This window comes from Centropristis striata, chromosome 17 (assembly GCF_030273125.1).
Source record: "Centropristis striata isolate RG_2023a ecotype Rhode Island chromosome 17, C.striata_1.0, whole genome shotgun sequence".
Lineage (NCBI taxonomy): Eukaryota > Metazoa > Chordata > Actinopteri > Perciformes > Serranidae > Centropristis > Centropristis striata.
Window position 1 is genome coordinate 11762601 of NC_081533.1, and position 21854 is coordinate 11784454.

Sequence of the window (21854 nt, forward strand, 5' to 3'; positions counted from 1 at the left end):
ACACACATGCACACGTTCACACAAACACACACACATACAGACACACACACACACACACATGCACACATACATGCAAACACACAGACACTGGCACAAACAGACACACACACACACACACACACACACACACATACATAGGCATGCTCACATGGACAAATGCACGCACACACATGCACATATGCACACACACACACACACACACACACACACACACACACTGGCACAAACAAATACACACACACATACACACACACACACACACAAACACGCCCGCACACACACACACACACACACACACACACACACACACACACACACACAAACACGCCCGCACACACACATGCACTGCAGGTGAAACTGAGACATATCAGGGAAAGGAAGCAAACACAAAAACACAACCAACACACTGAAGCGTCACATGCGGCTCATTATAAAACTCTCTCTTCCTTGGCTGCCTGTTTGTTATAAAGGTGAAGCAGAAAGTTAACTCAGCGGTGGAGAGTAACTTAGTATATTTTCTGTACTTGTACTTAGTTGGGGTACTGTTGAGTATTTCCTTGGTACTTCAACACACCTCAAAGGGGAATACTGCGCTTTTTAAAAAATAACGAATTACTCAATTAAATCAGCTGAGATTTATTGTTCCTGATTAAGACACAAATTAATGCATCATTAGTTATAATTCATGTTTGTTTGTTCTGGAAATTAGCCATTCTCCATAATTTAGTGTGTATATATATATAAATATATATACATATATATAGGGAAAATACAAAAAAGAGAAAAAATATGTTCCACTACAAATAGTAAAGACACTGCAGCTGAACAGGGTAAAATTTTTAATCAAAAAAACGATGAAATGTGCCCAGCTGACTACTTAATAATAATAATAATAGTAATAATAATAATAATAATGATTATAATAATAAAATAACAATAACAACAATAATACTTATATATTAATAATAATAAACAGCAACAATATTAATAATTATATTATAATAACAACAGTAATAACAATAAAAATTACTACAAAAAAATCAACAATAATAGCAATAACAACAACAATCACAAGAACAACAAATATAGTAATAGTAATATTGAAAATACTAATATCATCAAAACAACAACAACAACAACAATTCTAACAGCAAAAACAACAATAGTAATAATATTATTTATAATTGTATAAATAATAGTATAATAACAATAATGTCAATCATATTTATCATAACAAAATAATATTAATAATAATGATAATATAATAATATAAATAATAATTAAATAATTAAAACAGCAACAATAATAATAATAATAACCAAAATAGCAACACATACACTATTACTACTACAAATAATAATAATAATAATAATAATAATAATAATAGCACTAAAAGAATAATAAAAGTAATAATATTATTCATAATTGTATTAATAAGACAATAATTTCAATCATATTTATCATGACAACAATAATATTAATAGTAATAATGATAATATTATAAAAATAACAATATAAATAATAATAAAATAACTAAAACAGCAACAACAACAACAACAACAACAACAACAACAAGTATAATAATGAAATATATAAATAATAATAATAATAATAATAATAATAATAATAGCACTAAAAACAATAATACAATAAATACTACTAATAATAGTTTTCCAAAAATAAATATGTTTAAATATGCAAATTAGGCTTTTCGGCGAATTTAGGAGAAATGTAACAGATATAATAAGGGCAGGGGGGAAGAAAAACAACCAAAAAACCATGCATGTGTATTTTGGATGATTTCTTTTTTACTAGTCTGAAAATAGCCCAAAACCTCAAAATCGACCACTGTATAAATGGTTGTTTTTTTTAAAAACACACAAAACATGATATTTCCCTGCGGTGTCTCTTGTGTTAAATGATGCTTTTTAATGACAGTTCAGCTCAATAACAGGAAACTGTGTTTTGCAAGTCGCGCGTGGGCCGTTTAAAGGAAAGCTTCAGGATCTTTTTGCCTGAAACGAAAGTGAAACTTTGGAGGATCGACAGGCAGAGACGGACAGGTACACACACACTCACACACATACACACACACGGGACAGAGAGGAGCGGAGCGGTCACACAGCGCCAGGTAAGCTGCTACTGCTCTTCATTATTTGTTAACATTTTTAAATTATTGTCATGTTAATGCAACAAAACACAAAACTTCACAGGAATGCAAACGTGCAAACGTGTCAGTTAAAGTATTGAATCATATTGAAAAAAATCGATTTGTTAATGCGTTTGAAATAAATGATTGACTTTACTTGAGGTGCGTTTGAAAGTTATAAGAGGCGATTAAATGTTATCATTTTTAAGACATATGTGCATTAAAAGAGCGATTTTAGCAGCGTGAGCCGTGAAGACTGCAGGTTATGTAACACTAGTGATAAGTAGAGTGAAGAGCAGAGACATTAAAACAAGCAGAGCTGCAGCCAACAGTGACGTAGATTATATTTGCATAATGGGCTGGTCATTCATTCATTGTTTTTTTTTTATGGTCTTGTTCTACAGCAGAAGAACAACTACTAACACAATTGTATTTTTTTTTAAATAATTAAAATAAAGAAAATATTTATTAACAATACTACTAATAATATGATAATACTACAATAATAATAATAATAATAAATATATTTTTTAAAATATTAAATTATTATTTATGTCATTGTTATACTATGCAACTCTATTACATGTTTTTGTATTTTGAATCAATATTCATATATGCCATGTGTTATAAAAACACACATTCATATTTATATATTGAAATGTTTATAAATATAAATAAATATATAAACACACACACACACACACACACACACACACACATAAAATTAAAAAAAACAATAAACATATGTATATAGATAAATATATTTTAAAATATTTATATATATATATATATATATATATTTACATATACAACCACATATTTATATATGTGTGTGTATATATATATATATATATTGTTTTTCTTGATTACATATAATTCTTGATTGAAAAATAATACATATTTATTAATAATTTCTATGTATCTGTAACCTATGTCTCTGCTCTTCTTCTTCTTCTGTAATGCTGCATTTCCTTTCACTTAAGTTTGATCTCATATATCATTTTATTTTGACAATTACTCCTTTAGTTAAAGTTGATTTAATCCCATTCTAAGAATACCTTTTAACAGTAACAATGTTGTCTTTGCAGTTATTAGTATTGACACCGAGTAAAATGTAATTTATTTATTGTTTTTTTTTTCATTTCCTGGTTGTGTCTGGCTGTGTGTAATATTCAGCAGGATGTATTAGTTGAGAGTGTAAACTATACTCTATAGTACCACTAGAGGGCGACTGATCTCTGTCCTGCACATCCAGTTTAACCAGTAAAGCAGTAAAACAAAATGAAAACCTTTAAATTAGGTTTTAATTTCTCACTGGAAAATTAAGCTTTGAAACAGGTGTCAAAGTATATTCAGTCTCAATTTCTTCTTTTTAACTTTTTTTTAAAAGGACAAAAATGATCTGCTTAAAATATGACAATATTTTTTCTGCAACAATAACAATAATCTTTTTGCCACAAAAGAAAGAAAACAACATTGGTCACTTGTAAAAAGAAACATCATGTCACAAAAGTTTAACCCTCTGTATCCCAACAAGCAGTTTCAGGGCGTTGTTTTGTTGTTGTTGTTTTTTTTTTGCTCTTTTGACACATTATACTCAATGTGGCCTTATATTTCACTGCAACATAAATTATTATTTTTTTAAATTGAATAAAATGGAATTTAAATATACTTTTCCAAGTGCCCACAAGTGTCATGAATAATAGAAAAAAATGGGTCACCACATGTTAAACATCTTGGACTATTTATATTTTTCCAGCCTCTCCTGTCCTCTCCTCTCAGCTCTGTGTAAACAGATCTTCAGTGAACATTTGTCACGTGACTGTTGGTCTCAGCAGAATCAATCATGGCTTCACAGTGTCAGAATTTAATGTTTTTAACAGGATCTAGTTATTACAAACGCTTTATTGTTAATTACATTATTAATGAGGCATGTAGAATTGACAGAAATATCAACATTTTAAGCTTTGTCTTTGTCTTTAGTTTTTCTAACTTTCATTACCTGTGATCTGCTCAAGGAACCATTGTTGTGAAAGTTCAAATTTTAACAATTTTGTCTTTTTTTTTTACAGGCTTTTTTTTTTACAGTCCCTCCGCTGATACTCAACACATCAGACATGAGCTACCAGGTTTGCCACTGTGGTTGGTCAAAAGTTACGACCTACCAGGGTCTGAGAACGCACCAGGGGAAGAAGGGATGCACTCCGAAGGGCATGAGTATCCCTGAGGGCGAACAATTCAGATTTGACACTTACCTTCCTAAATTCACCTACGTGGGACCTCCAATCAAAGTGGAAGACCCTTTGCTGACTTTTATCAGCCCTGTTCTCAATTCTGGTGAGTGGTTCATCCATATGTGCTACTGTATGTTTATCACTGATGCATTTACTTCAAAACTTCAGTAAAATGACTGTAATTTAATACAATTTTGATGTACTTTACTTGAGTATTTCCATATTATGCACTGTAAAAAATGTAGATTTTATGGTGAAAAACTGCTAAACCATGATAGTAAAAGACGTAAAATGATGAATGGGTTAATTCAGTTTCAGTAACAATGAAACCGTAAATGTATATATCAGCCAAAACTGTATTTTTTACAGTTAAAGAACAAACAAAAAACATTACTCCACTGTAAAATACTCTGGCACCGTGTTTGTGACAAAAATATACTGTAATATATATATACAAGCCATCATTTTTGCATATTTTTTTTTTGTAAAAATACTTTTTCTTACTGTTAAATGTACAAACACCATATTTCATATTTATAACAGAAATATACTGTAATATTTAATGGTAAAATCTTTAATTTATGCAGCATTTATTAAGTATTTTCTTGTCAATTATATGGCAGAACAGCGTTTCTTTTGATGGATTTTTTTTTTTTTTTTACGGTAAAATATGGAATAAAATGGCAATCTTAAACGTGAAATCAACAGTGCTAATATCATTTTACCGTAATATTAGAAAAAGTTGCACCTTATTTTTTACGGTAAAGTTCTGACAACCACAGCTGATGTTTTTTTACTGTAAAAACAACAGGGTTTTTTTTTTTTTTACACAGTGTGCTACTTTATACTACACCACACCTCAGGGGAAAATATTATACTTTTTGTAACTAATTTCTTTGCTATTTCTGATTATTAATGCAAAATATAAATTCACTCATAGATTGTGATATATATTGTCATTGATTAAGCGAATCGGCAGTACAAATTATATCTAAAATTCGCTCCTTCTGTACCTGCTGCAACACATTAATGCTAGTTATAAGCATTGTTTTTGTTTTGTTCTTTTGGAAAAGAGTCATTCTGCATAATGACTACTTGTCATACACATAATTTTGAATCCAGGACCTTTAATTTAAGCTTAAAAGTATTTTTACACTGTGGGATAAAGTACAAGATTACTTAAAAATCCAAAATTCTATAACCATCACTGAAAGTTACTCATGAACTTTATACATATTATAGTTTGTATTTTCTTGTTTTCAGACACCTGGGGAAATTACAGGGATGCAAATCAAAAGGACCACAAACAAATTACCTGGGCTGCTCCGGTAATGAACGAGGTAAATGCAAACACAAATAAAAATGATATGCTAAACATGTTATGTTTTGTGCTTATGTTGTCAAGAAATATGTATGGATGATATGATGATAAGCTACACTGTAAAAAAAAAAGTTATTTTCCAGACATTTACAGGGTTTTTGTGCAAATGCCAATTAATGACATTGACAGTGAAAAATATAAACTATAAAATGTAAGTTACATTTCAATATTAAATTATTCAATTACAGTGAATTCTATGTAAAGGATTTAAAAAAAATACAAACCATATTGCTGAATGGAAAATAAAGGAACTTTTGTTTTTACAGTAAAACTATTTTTAAAGAAATAATCTCTAAAATAACATACTTAACTTTACTGTTATTTGATGGGAAGTGTTTTAACTTTTAATGTATTTACAGTGTAGAAGCACAGAGTTAAATTTTATCTTTCACCTCTCTCTGACAGAACGAACCTGTGTCATCAAATCACAACACCCTGACGAATGCAGAAGAAGAAGTTTTATTCCAAATGGTCAAATCAAGTATGAATTATAATAGTACTTTATTCATCACTAAAGTAAACAAAACAGCTTCTTCTTTTTTAACAGTGACCTGTTCTGTTTCCCTACAGTGATGGGAACTCAGCAGTCTTCTCTGCAAACGGCCACAAACTCAAACAAAACCCAACGAGCACTGGATTTCCCCGGTGGTGCACAGGTACGCCAGACTTCTGTAAAAACAATGATATATTCAGTGATTGGGAAAAGTAAAATCAAATCTTCCTCTACTTTCTCTGACAGGCCTCGGGGATGCCACAGATCTTCGGCCCCCAATCAAACCCTGCACCAACAGAGACAAACAGATCATGTATGCTCTATAACTGTAATTCATACAGAACAGGTATAACATATAGGGATAATTCAAAGCAGTTTTATTTGTTGGTGACCATTTTTTTTCTCTACAGTGTTTCAAACTCCCCAACACAACAGCACACATCAGACAGCCACCAACGTTCGTCCAATGCTTGATTTGTCCACCAGTGTGCAGCAGGTACAGCGTCTTCTTTATGTATAGATGCATTTGTATATAACTAGATATTTTAGACTGTACTTTCCCCCTAAAAAAGTAGTATAGTTTGTCGGTGCAAGACTCTTATAATGAACCATATTTAACTTCATTGGGCTGAAATCTTTAGTGGGTGGAGTACTATGAAGGCAGCAAAGAAGGAAGTCACTTGATGTCTTATAAAGAGTGACAAAGTCCACTTAAGGGTCAAACAAACATATTACTTGGTTATTTAAACCCAAAACAAGAAAGATCTGTTCTCCGACCTAACCAAGTAGTACTGGTTCAGAAAATTATGCCTGGGTTTAAAACTGTTTCACAACATTAAATAGAATGGTAATACGTTTTGGGAGTCATTGACAAACCACTTATTGTGTTTTAGGTGGTGCACAGGTACGCCAGACTTCTGTAAAAACAGTGATATATTCAGTAATTGGGAAAACATGAAATAAAATCTTCCTCTACTTTCTCTGACAGGCCTCGGGGATGCCACAGATCTTCGGCCCCCAATCGAACCCTGCACCAACAGAGACAAACAGATCATGTATGCTCTATAACTGTAATTCATACAGAAAAGGTATAACATATTGGGATTATTCAAAGCAGCTTTATTTGTTGGTGACCATTTTTTCTCTACAGTGTTTCAAACTCCCCAACACAACAGCACACATCAGACAGCCACCAACGTTCGTCCAGCGCTTGATTTGTCCACCAGTGTGCAGCAGGTACAGTGTCTTCTTTAAGTACAGATGCATTTGATATAACTTGATCTTTTAGACTGTGTACCCCCCCCCCAAAAAAAAAAAAAAAGTTGTATAGTTTGTCGGTGCAAGGCTCTTATAATGGATCATATTTAACTTCATTGGGCCGGAATCTTTAGTGGCTGGAGTACTATGAAGGTAGCAAAGAAGGAAGTCACTTGGCGTCTTATAAAGAGTGACAAAGTTCACGTAAGGGTCAAACAAACTGGACTTTTACTCAGGAGGCCACTGCTTGTGTTCTGTATGAAACCAAAAGTCAATATTGACTTATTTTAACCTATGTATGAAGGTTAAGTTAGGTAAAAAATTGAAATAAAAAACATATTACTTGGTTATTTAAACCCAAAACAGGAAAGACCTAACCAAGTAGTTCTAGTTCAGAAAATTATCCCTGGGTTTAAAACTGTTTCACAACATTAAAAAGAATGCTCTTACGTTTTGGGAGTCATTGGCAAACCACTTATTCTGATTTAGGTGGTGCACAGGTACGCCAGACTTCTGTAAAAACAGTGATATATTCAGTAATTGGAAAAAAAGTGAAATAAAATCTCCCTCTCTTTTCTCTGACAGGCCTCGGGGATGCCACAGATCTTTGGTGTCCAAACGAACCCTGCACCCAAAGTCACGGTGCCGGAGACAAACCGATCATGTATGCTCTAGAACTGTAATTCATACAGAACAGGTATAACATATCAGGATTATTCAAAGCAGCTTTTTTTGTTGGTGACCATTTTTTTTTCTCTCTACAGTGTTCACTCCCCAACACAACAACACACATCAGACAGCCCCCAACGTTCGTCCAGCGCTTGATTTGTCCACCAGTGTGCAGCAGGTACAGCATCTTCTTTAAGTACAGATGCATTTGTATATGACTAGATTTTTTAAAAACTATACACCCCGCAGAAAAACAAAAGCTGTATAGTTTGTCGGTATAAGGCTCTTATTAAGACCGATATTTATGTTTGATAGGCTGAAATCTTTAGTGGCTGGAGTAATATGAAGGTAGCAATTATACGTCATTTGACGGCGTATAAAGAGTGACAAAGTCCACGTAAGGGTCAAACAAACAGGACTTTCACCCAGGAGGCCACTGCTTGTGTTCTGTGTGAAACCAAAAACCAACATGGAGTTATTTTAATTTACATATGTAGGCTAAGTTTTGTAAAAAGCAAACAAAAAAAACCCCCAACAACAACACATTTAAACAGGTCCAGCAGCTTCACAACTTGTTTAAATGTCCCGCTAGAAAGCAAATCCAGTTTAAGTCTTAATTTTTTAGACTGCCCCCTCCAAAAGAAAAATAGGTGTATGGGATGTCTGTGTAAGCCTCTTATAAGACCCATATTTATGTCTGTTAGGCCAAAATCTTCCATAGAAAGAAGTCAGGTGATTAGGTATAAAGAGTAACAAAGTCCATGTAAGGCTGTTTGCTGCTTGTCTCCTGTGTGAAATCAACAGCCAAGGTTGACTTATTTTAATCTACGTATTAAGGTTCACTTATGTGAAAAAAAACCCCAACAACATATTAATTGGTTATTTAAACTCAAACCAAAATAGAACTGTCATACGTTTTGGGAATCATTTGCAAACCACATATTGTGTTTTAGGTGGTGCACAGGTGCGCCAGACTTCTGTAAAAACAGTTATATATACAGCAATTTGAAAAAAAGTGAAAAAAAATCTTCCTCTCTTTTCTCTGACAGGCCGCGGTGATGCCGGTTTCACAGATCTTCGGCCCCCAAATGAACCCTGCACCAACAGAGACAAACAGATCATGTATGCTCTATAACTGTAATTCATAGAGAACAGGTATAACATATAGGGATAATTCAAAGCAGCTTTATTTGCTGGTGACCATTTTTTCTCTACAGTGTTTCAAACTCTCCAACACAACAACACACATCAGACAGCAGCCAACGCTCGTCCAGCGCTTGATTTGTCCACCAGTGTGCAGCAGGTACAGCATCTTCTTCTTTAAGTACGGATGCATTTGTATATAACTTCACTTTTTAGACTGTACTTCACCCAAAAAACAAAAGTTGTATAGTTTTTTTGGTGCAAGGCTCTTATATTGACCCATATTTAACTTCATTGGGCTGAAATCTTTAGTGGCTGGAGTACTATGAAGGTGGCAAAGAAGAAAGTGAGATGACATAGTATAAAGCAGACCTGGGCATTTGGTGGCCCGCGGGCCACATCCGGCCCGTTGGCTGTCCTTGTCTGGCCCGCGTGAGGTTACCCAGAAATTAGAAATCAATACAACCGCAGTGCTTTTATTTTGAAGGCGATTTACGTATATCTGAGTTACCTAGGTATCTTGTCAAAAACACGTACTGCTTTTTGCATAGTTAATAAATTACTGGTTTACTGCATAACATACATGCTCTATATTGTTTTTGTGGTTTGAATGTATGTTTAGTAGCATTCCTGGCTGAATGACGGTCGACTCTTTAACTGATAGTTCACAAGATTTATTTAAAATCGTTTCTCCATGAAAATAAAAATAAGACATTCCTTGGTCACCTTGTGAATCCACCGTAAGAGCAATAACAAACATTAGCATTAGCACTTGAGCAAACAAGCACTTTTACTATAGTTAAGACAACAAATATAGCCACTAATATATATGACAGAAGAAAATAAACTTTAACAAACCTTGTCCCTGTCAGCCAGCCACTATAGAAGCCTTTTTGATATTTTATATCAACTTTATATGAATTATGACGCACTCGTTATTATTTACCGTTAGTTTTTCATTTTACCGTTCCACCTGTTACTTCCTGTCACTACCTTTAAAAATTAAAGCACCAGTTTCACACTGGACGGCACCTTTTCAAAATAAAAGCATGACAACATTGTAAAACACTTAGAAAAAAAAAAAAAAGCTATATAATACAAAAACACCAATAGGAATCTTGCTAAAGGTGATTTACAGTTGTGTTTAAAATAAATGGAAAAGTGATATAGTGATTGGAGTATTTACTACTTTTTTCTGCTATATTTGATTTACTCCACATTAACAGTCTTATCATAACATGTATTCTTACCAGTAGCAGGTCAAAACCAGATAATTTACTGTATTTTATAAAGCGATTAATTTAATATTTAACAGAATTTAGTTCAGAGTTTTGGTCCGGCCCCCGCAACCTTCGTGGTATTGGTCATGTGGCCCCTTGGGAAAATTAATTGCCCACCCCTGGTATAAAGAGTGACAAAGTCCATGTGAGGGTCAAACTTTCACCCAGGAGGTCACTTCTTGTAACCTTTTTGAAACCAAATGCTTATTTTAATCTACATATGTAGGCTAAGTTTTGTAAAAAAAACCCAACAACAACAACAACATATTTCTAGGTACAGCAGCTTCTCAAGTTGTTTAAATGTCCCGCTGGAAAGCAAATACAGTTTCAGTCTGTAATTTCCTTTTCAGTACAGATGTGTTTATGTAAAACTTTAAAACAACGGTTGTATGGGTTGTCTATGCAAGCATATTTATGTTTGTTGGTTCGAAATCTTCCAAAGAAAGAAGTCAGGTGACATGGTATAAAGAGTGACAAAGTCCATGCAAGGCTGCTTCTTGTGTCCTGTGTGAAATCAACGGCCAAGGTTGACTTATTTTAATCTATGTTTGCAGGTTAAGTTAGGTAAAAAAACTAAAAAAAACCCATATGACTGGGTTATTTAAACCCAAAACAAGATTTCTTCTTCAACAGAACCAAGTAGCTCTGGTACAAAAGGCTATCCTTGGGTCTAAAACGGCGACCGTTTCACAACGTTAAATAGAACAGTCATACATTTTGGAAGTCAATGAAAAGCCACTTTTTCTGTTTTAGGTGGTGCACAGGTATGTAAGACTAATGTAAACAGTGATGTATTCAGTGTTTGAAAAAAAGTAAAATAAAATCTTCCTCTATTTTCTCTGACAGGCCTCGGTGTTGCCGTTGTCACAGATCTCCGGCCCCCAATCAAACCCTGCACCAACAGAGCCAAACAGATCACGTATGCTCTATAACTGTAATTCATACAGAACAGGTATAACATATCAGGATAATTCAAAGCAGCTTTATTTGTTGGTGACCATTTTTTTCTCTCTACAGTGTTTCAAACTCTCCAACACAACAACACACATCAGACAGCCACTAACGCTCATCCAGCGCTTGGTTTCTCCCCCAGTGTGCAGCAGGTACAGTATCTTCTCAACTTGATTAACCCTTAATAGGGCACTCATTGAAATACTTGCAAATTCCAAATTTCAACTCCAGAGAATATTGGAGGATATTACATACTGCCAGAATGTGTAAAAGAAACATACGGACCCGGGGGAGGGGGGTAATATTTTGAGAAAAAGTTTGAGATTAAAGTGGTGAATCTGTGAGAAAAAAGTTGCTTTTTTCCCCCCAATATTTCTTGTAAATCTGTGACTTTTTTTCGAGCAGATTTGCCACTTTAAATCTCGTAAATCTGTCACTTTTTTCTTGTAGATTTGCCACTTTAAATCTCGTAAATCTGCCACTTTTTTCTTGTAGATTTGCCACTTTAAATCTCGTAAATCTGCCACTTTTTTTCTTGTAGATTTGCCACTTTAAATCTCATAAATCTGCCACTTTTTTTTTTGGTAGATTTGCCACTTTAATCTAGTAAATCTGCCACTTTTTTCTCGAAATATTACCTCAACTCTGTTTGTAAAACTGTTTTCTTGCTTGATTTTTCATTTTTACATTGGAAGTCAAGGTCAATAAAGTTATTATTATATTATTATCATACTGATTGGTCAGATGTCATGGTGTCACCGTCTGTGATGTAGCCTGATCTTTGCTGATTAGCTGGAAGAAATCCATGTGGTTCTACGACCAAACAGAGAGACATGGGGACCTCATTTAGATATCCACTGAAGTTACCAAATATAGTTCTTGGCCCGATAAAGGGTTAAATGTCCCGCTGGAAATCAAATGCAATTTATTTCCCTTAATTTTTTAGACTGTCCTCAACAAAAAAAGGTGTCTGTGCAAAGCTGTTATTACGATTGATATTTAGATTTGATAGGCTGAAATCATTAGGGACTGTAGTAATTATGGCAGTGGCAAATGAGGAAGTCATTAGACGTAGTATAAAGACTGACAAAGTCCATGTAAGGGTTAAACAGACAGGAATTTCACCCAGGAGGCCACTGCTTGTGTCCTGGGTGAAACCAAAAGTCAACGGTGACTTATTTTAACTTACGATTGTAGGTTAAGTTATATTAAAAAAACAGCAACATATTACTGGGTTATTTAAACAGGCACAGTAGATTCTCAACTTGTTGAAATGTCCAGCTGCAAAGCAAATCCAGTTTGAATCTGTGATTCCCTTTTCAGTACAGATGCATTTATATTTATATTCATTTTTTTAGACTGTTCTCACACCAAAAACATGTGTAAATGTTGTCTATGCAAGCCTCTTATTGGGCCAAAATCATCCAGAGTAGGAAGTCAGGTGACATGGTATAAAGAGTGACAAAGTCCATGTAAGGCTTCTGCTTGTGTCCTGTGTGAAAACAACAGACAAGGTTGACTTAGTTTTATCTACGTATGAAGGCTAAGTTACGTGACCCCCCACCCAAACCAAGATCTTTTCTTTTACATAGAACAGTAAAACATTTTGGGAGTCAAACCACTTATTCTGTTTTAGGTGGTATATATATTATATACTGATATATTCAGTAATTGGGAAAACGTGAAATAAAATCTTCCTCTATTTTCTCTGACAGGCCTCGGTGATGCCGGTTTCACAGATCTTCGGCCCCCAATCAAACCCTGCACCAACAGAGACAAACAGTCCATGTATGCTCTATAACTGTAATTCATACAGAAAAGGTATAACATATTGGGATTATTCAAAGCAGCTTTATTTGTTGGTGACCATTTTTTTTCTGTATAGTGTTTGAGACTCCCCAACGCAACAGCACACATCAGACAGCCACCAACGCTTGTCGAAAGCTTGATTTCTCCACCAGTGTGCAGCAGGTAGAGCATCTTCTTGTTTAAATGTCCCGCTGGAAAGCAAATCCAGTATCAGTCTGTGATTCCCTTTTTCAGTACAGGTGTGTTTATATAGAACTTAATTTTTTAGACTGCCCCCTACAAAAGGAAAATAGGTGTATAGGTTGTATGTGCAAGCCTTTTATTAAGGACGATATTTATGTTTGTTAGGCTGAAATCTTCCAAAGAAGGAAGTCAGGTTACATGGTATAAAGAGTGACAAAGTCCACGTAAGGCTGCTGCTTGTGTGAAATCAACAGCTAGTTATGGGGGGAAAAAACATATTTCTTGGTTATTTAAACCTAAACCAAGATCTTTTCTTCAACCTAACCAAGTAGTTCTGTTTCAAAAAGCTATCCCTGGGTTTAAAACTGCAACAAGTCATACAACAGTTTTATGTTTTGGGAGTCATTGACGAACCACTTACTCTGTTTTAGGTATGAGGACGTGTTGTCATTTTTACCTGTTGATAGATATGTATAAAAGAATTTGTCCAAACCATGCACAACTGAATTCAGACTGAGAAGTTGTCATGACTGCTTTCATCCTTTAGATGGGGCAGCTGGTCCTGGATGTTCCAACAACCACAGCTCAGGAAGCTGCAGTCCAGCAAAAGGAGAGAGAGAAGGAGAGGGAGAAGGAGAGGGAGCAGGAGAAAGAGAATGAAAGGAAGAAAGAGCGGGAGGCTCAAAAACAACAAAAGGTACTACAATCTTTATTAACAGTTTGTTGTTTTTAGCCACAACTAGCCATTTATAACAGAATTGGTGCCAAATGTAACTATTTCTGATCACTTATGAATTGATAAAAATGGTTGTTTACATAATTTACGTTGTTTGCGTAACTTAGGTTTTTTATGTAACTTCCGTAGCTCACATCACCATCTTCACTTCTTCACTTCCGGCATTTATAAACAATTATTTTCTTTAGCAGTCATTTATAACCTCTTTTTAACGACTAAACAGGATTTCTTGGGCCTAAAAACCTAGGTCATTGGTTTAGTAGCAAAAATTGACCGAAACAGCAGCTTTTTTTTTAACAACCCCGAACCATACGAGTATGTACAATGACGTGTGTGCTATTTTTTAGAACGCTCCGTGGTACCGTGAGCTGCAAAATGCTCATTTTGACAAACGCTATGGGTTGTAATGTTTGGTTATAGACAAATGGTAAATGGACCTGCACTTATATATCGCTTTTCTAGTCGCTTTGCGACCACTCAAAGCGCTTTCCACTACAGACTGCGCTCATTCACCCATTCACACACACATTCATACTGGTGGCAGAGGCTACCCTAAACGGTCCCACCTGCCATCATTGGGAATTCATTCACACACCGATGAAAGCAGCATCGGGAGCAATTTGGGGTTCACCTTGCTCAAGGATACTTCGACATGTAGGCTGCCATGGTCAGTGATCGAACCACCAGCCCTCCGATCAGTGGACGACTGCTCTACCAACTCAGCCACAGCCGCCCCTATTCTGTCATTTAGGCTGAAGATCTTAATAGGTGTAAATAAGATTGATGAAAATAACAGATTTATGCTGCATGTTTTTTTCCCCAAACTGCATGGGATCGGCATAAATTAGGCATGTCTAAAAGGGGAGACTTGTGGGTAGCCATTGAGCCCATTTTCATTCAGATATAGAGGTTGAGGTCAAGGGGAAAATTGCTATGTTTTTCCTTTTGCAAAATTTTGACAAATAAGATTTCATGACATGGTTTGCACTAACTATATATATATATAATATATATATATAACTAAGGTTGTATAGTTTCATATCTTTACTGTGGCGTTAAAACGTAGCCCACTTAAGCCCCGCCCCCATCAGAAGGGAAAACAATCCATCTCTCTCCATTGAATGAAGGAGCCTCTTGATAAATACGTCTGTTACCAACCATCAGAAAAAATATCTTAAAGATGCTGTGTGGTGAAATGCACTACCAACACGGTAAAGAACCCATAACTTAGTTTTTAAAATCTGACAAACTTTTAAGAGGAAAAAAGAGGATACAGATGTATACAGACATCAGCAGTTATTGAAAAAAAATCAGTGCTGTTATTATACTTGTGTGTGTGCTTGCTAATATAATACTTTTGTCATCATTCAAGGCGAGGCAAGACATGATGAAGGCCGATTTACAGCAGAAAATACAGATGAGAGAAAAAAAGATGTCTGAAGTAACATCCTCGGTGAAGGCCTGCAAGGTGAGCCGCAGCTGATTTTTCCCTTTTGTTGTGATAAATATTTCCTTAACACCCTCGTTGTCCGTTATTCTGTTCAGGGCAGCTTGGATGCTGAATGGCTGGAGATCAACAACGTGTTCTCAGAGGTGATGAGAGTCGTGGCGGACGCTCGGCAGAAAGCCCTTCAGCCTCTGGAGGACAGGTCCGCCACGTACCTCAGATTATAAAACTGATTTTATGACATCAGCATCACAGTTAGTTCAATTAACTGCCTGATGTTACTTTGTCTTTTTTTAGGAGGCAGACAGTGAAGAGAGAAGGACAAAATTTGGTCCAGAAGCTACAAAAGGAAGTTGACAAACTCAAAAAGACCATTGACGAGTTGGACAAAAATCCAGCCTTGCAGGTGAGATATCCAAGATTTTTAACATAATGCTTCTTCTCTGTCAGTATGTGAGTAAACAATCTAGAGGAAGCTAAACCAAGTTTTGTGCCTGACAAATCTATGCATATTTCAATTTGTTTTTAAGTACTCTGAACCCTAACAAGCTATTCAGAGCGTTTTTTTGTTGTTGCTCTTTTTACATTTTACTCATTGTAGCCATGTATTTCACTGCAATATGTAAACTATATATAAAATATAAAAGTCAGCAGAATCATGGCTAGAAGTGGGAACAACTCAAAAATGTCTTTTGTGCAGAATAACACAGTCATAATGACATAAATCATAGAAAAGAAAGAGACGCAAGTTAAATTTCTCTGATAATTTTTATTTTTTTAAATTGAAATTAAATGTTTTTTATACATAAAACACTTTTCCAAGTGGCCAGAAGTGTCATATATATTGGTGGAAAAAATTGTGTCTCCACATGTTATACATATTGAACTATCAGCATTTTTACAGCCTCTCCTGTCCTCTCCTCTCAGCTCTGTGTAAACAGATTTTCAGTGAATATTTGTCACGTGACCGTTCGTCTCATCAGACTCAATCATGGCTTCACAGTGTCTCTGAGGAGCAGAATTTAATGTTTTTAACAGGATCTAGTTATTACAAATTTTTGGCAACGTTTTAAATTAGACTTGTAAAATTAAGAGATTTTGACAGAAATATCACAATTTTAAGCTTCTTTTTTTTGTTCCTCTTTCTAACAGAAACTTTCGTAAGCTACGATCTGACCTATGAGGTTCAAATTCCAACGACAATGCCCATTTTACAGTTTCTTTCTTTGATATATAGTATATCTTTGGCAATCCTTTAAAGAAAACATACATTTGGGGTTCAGAGGGTGAAATTGTATTATACTGACTATGTAACATTTCTCATTCCCTCCCTCCCTCCCTCCCTCCCTCCCTCCCACAAACACACACACACACACACACACAGGTTTGCCCTCCAACAGGCTTGAATGAATCCAGAGATTGGAAAAATGTCACTGTCGACACTTCACTGTCCTTCGGTACACTGAGAACTACAACATCAACCATGATACAACAAATTCACCAGAAACTGCAAAAACTCTCCTCTGTTGGTGAGTACCACACCTGAGGTCATACTGGTCTGCACTTAATTTAATCAAGCGCTTTATTTAATTCTTAGCGACTTGTTTTAATATTGTTTATTTTCCACAGAACTCAAGAGGATTCCCACATTTGCAGGTGTGTGATTCAAAACATGAAAATAAATGTGATTTAACAGGAAAACATTGTGGTTAGAGAACTATTGTGGTCAAGGTTTAAACAAAATCAGCTTAACGGAGACACTTGTTAAGGAGTATTTGCGGTTTTGATTCTTTTTATTTATTTATTTTAAACCAACCCACTGCATTGAAGCTTATCATTTGTTCATCAGAGGTACAAATGAAGAGCCACCAGCTTAGCCTGAGTGTCCTGACTGGGTGATTGGGGCAACAGGCGGGAGATAATGACACAAACCAAACACCTGAAACTCATTACATGGTTATCAGCTGAAAAAACCTGTATTGAAATAAATGTTCCACAAAAAATATAATATGGGCCTTGATATACTGTTGCATTTAGTTTGAAAAACTGAAAGGAGTGTGCATAAATTCACAAACTTAAAAGATCACATATTATATTCATGGCCCAGCGTGTCATTAGCTCTCAACTGTCCCAGTCAGGTCAGGACACACCGCCGAGGGGACATATACAGGTACATCTAAAAAAATTTGAATATAATGAAACTCATACATTATATAGATTCATTATGTGTAGAGTGAAATATTTCAAGCCTGTTTTTCTTGTAATTTTGATGATTCTGGCTTAGAGATAATGAAAACCCCAAACTCAGTGTTCAGAAAATTAGAATATATTAGGGGCGTGACGAGATCTCGTGACACTCGACGATATTTCTTCGATTTGTGAGTTATCCAAACTTCTATTTGTGACCTGTGGGGCAGTAAAATGAAAAGAAGAAGTGGAGGAGAAGGAGGGGAAGCAGTAAGCAGCCAGAATGAAGTTGCAGGGGCCGGCGGCTTGTTAAGAAGAGTAAGAACGAATCGAAGCGGCACAGTCCTCCTGCAGCAGTCTCTGCCAGCTGCAGAGCCGGAGTCTGCAAAATGCTAACAGGCTAACAGTTAGCTCTGTACAGTGTGTATGTGCTGCTGCTGCAGGAGGTGTTCACTTAGCGATCTCTGTTTGTTTACAACAAGCACCGGACACTCTGTTCACAGTTAGCGATGCTGGTTAATTAAAGATCGCTATCTTTATGATAATTAGCCATGCTGCTTTGTTTTGATCAGCTGCTGATGTTGCGCAGTTAGCGACAGCGGCCACATTTGCGTCTCCTCACGGTCGAAACTGTTGCTAAGCGATTACGAGACGATAGAAAACCATACGTCACCTCCGGAGTCTCATTAATTCCTCTGGGGGATTTTATGTATTTATTTATCTTATTTTAACATTTATAAATTTTAGTTTTAGTTTCAATTTGTGGAAGTTTATTAAAAGTGCATGCTTACATCATGCATGTAAAGAGTTATTAATCAATCTATATAATATATGAGTTTCACTTTCTGAAATGATTGACAAAAAGTATTGAACTTTTTCATACAGATAGTCAATTTTTTTTTAGATGTACCTGTATTGATTTATGGAAATTGTAACTAGATAACTGATTACTTGACTTACAGAACAATGTTACTCACGCTGTACGTTGTGAGGCCCTGGTGAAGTGCATCATGATTCTATTTCATTTATTTTACTTTAACTACAGTGGACGTAAAGCTGGATCCATCCTCTGCACACCGAAGCCTTATTCTTTCCCCCGATGGGAAGAGCGTGAGAGACGGAGGAAAGAACCAGGAAGTTCCCGATGCTCCAAAGAGGTTTGACATGTTCGGCAGCATCGTGGGGCTCAACAGGTTGAGGTCTGGCAAGTCCTACTGGGAGGTGGAGGTCCGCAGCAAGACGGGCTGGGACCTGGGAGTGGCGAGGGGCGACGCAAACCGCAAGGGGAAACTCACGCTGAACCCAGATAATGGCTACTGGGTCACCGTGCATTATGAGGACAAAAGATACGCAGCCCTGACGTCACCACCCGTCAGCCTCCGCCTGAAAAGGAAACCTCAGAAGGTCGGGGTGTTTGTGGATTACGAGGAAGGCCTCGTGTCCTTCTACGATGTGACGGCTCAGTCTCACATCTACTCTTTTACCGAGTGTTCGTTCGGTGGTGAGGTTTTCCCGTATTTCAGTCCACATCTCAAACGGAATGAGACAAACGCTCCTCCTCTGATCATCTCTGCAGTGAAGACGCAGTAGTTGTCAAGTGTTTTGTGTTCTGACCTGCACATCTAAGGTGTTTGGAAATTGTTCACATGTCCAGTTTATATTTGATCTCTTTGGCTAAGAGAGGACATGCTTATTCATATATTATTCTGTTACGATGGTATAAGACTGAAAAGGGTTTTGTGGAATGATAAATCAAGATAATATAAAATATTCCTTCATTGATCCCCCATGGGGGAATTTCAGGTGTTGCAGCAGCACAAGTACAGAGTAAACAGATTAAGGTAATAAAAATAGACCTCTTTTTTTCTTTTTCTTTTTAGAGATACTACTTGTACAACTTTAATTGTAGCGGAGCAAAAATTACAACATTTACCAGAGAATACCTATAGTACCTATAGTACATTTATACATCAAATATAGTCCAGTGTTGGTGGAGTCATACACTTTGTTTTACAAATCCTTATCTTGGTCATTTGTTTTTGCTAATACTGATATAAAATGCTGTGGTCTGAATAAGTTGCTTATATGCTAATTCACGAATATTTCTTCATGTTTTATGATATTCAATGGGAATACATGAGTAGAACTTACATTTGGGGAATATTTTCTATATCTTTCAGTCTTTATGTGTACTGGTTTTGGTAAAAAATAAAAGAATAAAAGAATAAAACATGTTTAACATTGTATTTGTTAAAGATAAGATAAAGGCCAGATCTCTGGCTCATCACCGACAAATGGCAAAAAGAGGATCAATGTCAACAAAAACTCAGATTAAAAGCTTGTTTGCAACATGTCGTCGATAAGGGGACTCTAAAAAAGAACCATCACTTCTGTCACTTCAGTGAAAGACAGGTTTTACTCATCTCAAGTGAAATTGCTGTAAGCCATTGTCTAAACAACGCCACCATGCAGTAAACTGAACCTTGCGGCATGGTGTTTCTGCAGAGGTGGTCGTGCACTGCAACCTAACTTGACCTCCTATTAACTTTAGAGTGATGGCCTGCTCACACCTCAACTGTGATGTGAAACCCACAAGGCAGAAACAGAAGTGGTAAATGATGCTGCCTGCCTAGAGAGCAGCGAGCTGAGCTGTGTTTAATGCTTCACAGCTGTATGTTCCCGATAGCTTGTGCTACTTCTCTATAATTTCACACCTTCTTGTCGCTGGTGAACAATGATCTACAACCAAGTCTTATTCAAGTCTCACAGCCACCACTTCACAGAGAGATTGCATTCAGCCTATATGTCTTGTCTGTCACTTTTAGGTACACTTGAAAAAGTTTTAAACATGCCATGATTCCAATTTTGATTAAACCATTTGTCCGTTGGTCCGTCAGTCTGCAGCTCTGGTCTGGACTGGATCGCCATTTAACATTAAAGCCATCTGAGGTCACCAGTCCGGGCAGTCTGTGGCCTAGAGGTTAGTGAATCAGGAAGTGCACTTGAGCTTAGCAAGGCCCCTAATCCTAGGGTGACCAAGCGTCCTCTTTTGCCCGGACATGTCCACTTTTTACGTCCTGTCCGGGGGTTTTATAAATTCACGAAAATGTCCGGTGTTCACTGTTTTTCATAGGACCAGTACACGTGCACGTAAATTGACCGGCACTTTGCACACAATTTTGCGAGATGTAATTACCAAGAGGCTTGCGTGGGTCAGCGCTGCGCACACACACAGAAAGAGACAGAGAGCAGAGCAGACAGAGGGCAGATCGAACAGCGGAGCAGCATTGCACGGGAAATGCCGAAGCGTAAGTGCAGCTTCACAGATGAACTGCAAAAAAAATTTCCGACGTACCGTCACAGGTGGGAGGCGGAGTGCACCGTGTGCAATGCTGGCACACATGTCTCAGTGTCTAATAAAGATGCTGGAGATCTCAAAGCTCAAAGACAACTAATGATGAAAAGTATAGAACCTTTTTGTTTGTTAAGTTAGTATCTTTGTGAGACTCTTCTATTATTTATCTTATTGCAGTTATTAAGAGATATATTGTTGAAGCTAGATTTTCTAACAGAAGAGTTCATATTTAGAACATTATTTCATATTAGTTATTCATTTATTTGAAAAGAGTCTACGAGAGCTATTATTTTGTTACAAGTTTTTACAGATTTCATTTTATTTTATTACAGAAGTTAATTTTGCACCATTGAAGCATAATAAAGCATGTTCATCAACCTCCGAGAAGCCTGTCTGAATTTGTGTCTCGAGGCCGTGCCGATTGTCCTCTTTTTTGGAAATCAAAATATGGTCACCCTACCTAACCCCCCTGCTGCTCACTGCTCCTCTTGCAAGCTAAAGCAGTAAGTCTTTAAGTCCATGAACTGTATATTATTAAAAATAGTTCAATTTTATGGAATAAATATTGGATATACACTGA

The 21854-nt window shown here is 36.1% G+C and overlaps 1 protein-coding gene across 1 annotated transcript; it reads left to right on the plus strand.

Annotated features, from left to right (window-relative positions):
• Nucleotides 1-2086: 2086 nt before the first annotated feature.
• LOC131989031 (bromodomain-containing protein DDB_G0280777-like) lies at nt 2087-20533 on the plus strand. Its single transcript, XM_059354198.1, has 24 exons — nt 2087-2131; nt 4222-4486; nt 5647-5723; nt 6170-6245; nt 6335-6420; nt 6504-6570; nt 6668-6753; nt 7246-7312; nt 7408-7493; nt 8100-8178; nt 8279-8361; nt 9233-9305; nt 9401-9486; nt 11453-11525; nt 11624-11709; nt 13273-13345; nt 13443-13528; nt 14097-14246; nt 15658-15753; nt 15831-15934; nt 16030-16138; nt 17117-17261; nt 17362-17388; nt 18965-20533. The coding sequence occupies exons 2-24, from the start codon at nt 4267-4269 to the stop codon at nt 19507-19509; spliced, it is 2580 nt and encodes an 859-aa protein (XP_059210181.1). The 5' UTR covers nt 2087-2131; nt 4222-4266; the 3' UTR covers nt 19510-20533.
• The last annotated feature ends 1321 nt before the right edge of the window (nt 20534-21854 follow it).

Excerpts from the sequence above, each read along its gene's own strand:
- LOC131989031 (XM_059354198.1), top strand. The coding sequence starts at position 4,267 with ATGAGCTACCAGGTTTGCCACTGTGGTTGGTCAAAAGTTACGACCTAC. Across the intron at positions 8,179-8,278 it reads GCCGGAGACAAACCGATCAT|TGTTCACTCCCCAACACAAC; the intron begins GTATGCTCTAGA and ends TTCTCTCTACAG. Across the intron at positions 15,754-15,830 it reads CCTCGGTGAAGGCCTGCAAG|GGCAGCTTGGATGCTGAATG; the intron begins GTGAGCCGCAGC and ends TATTCTGTTCAG.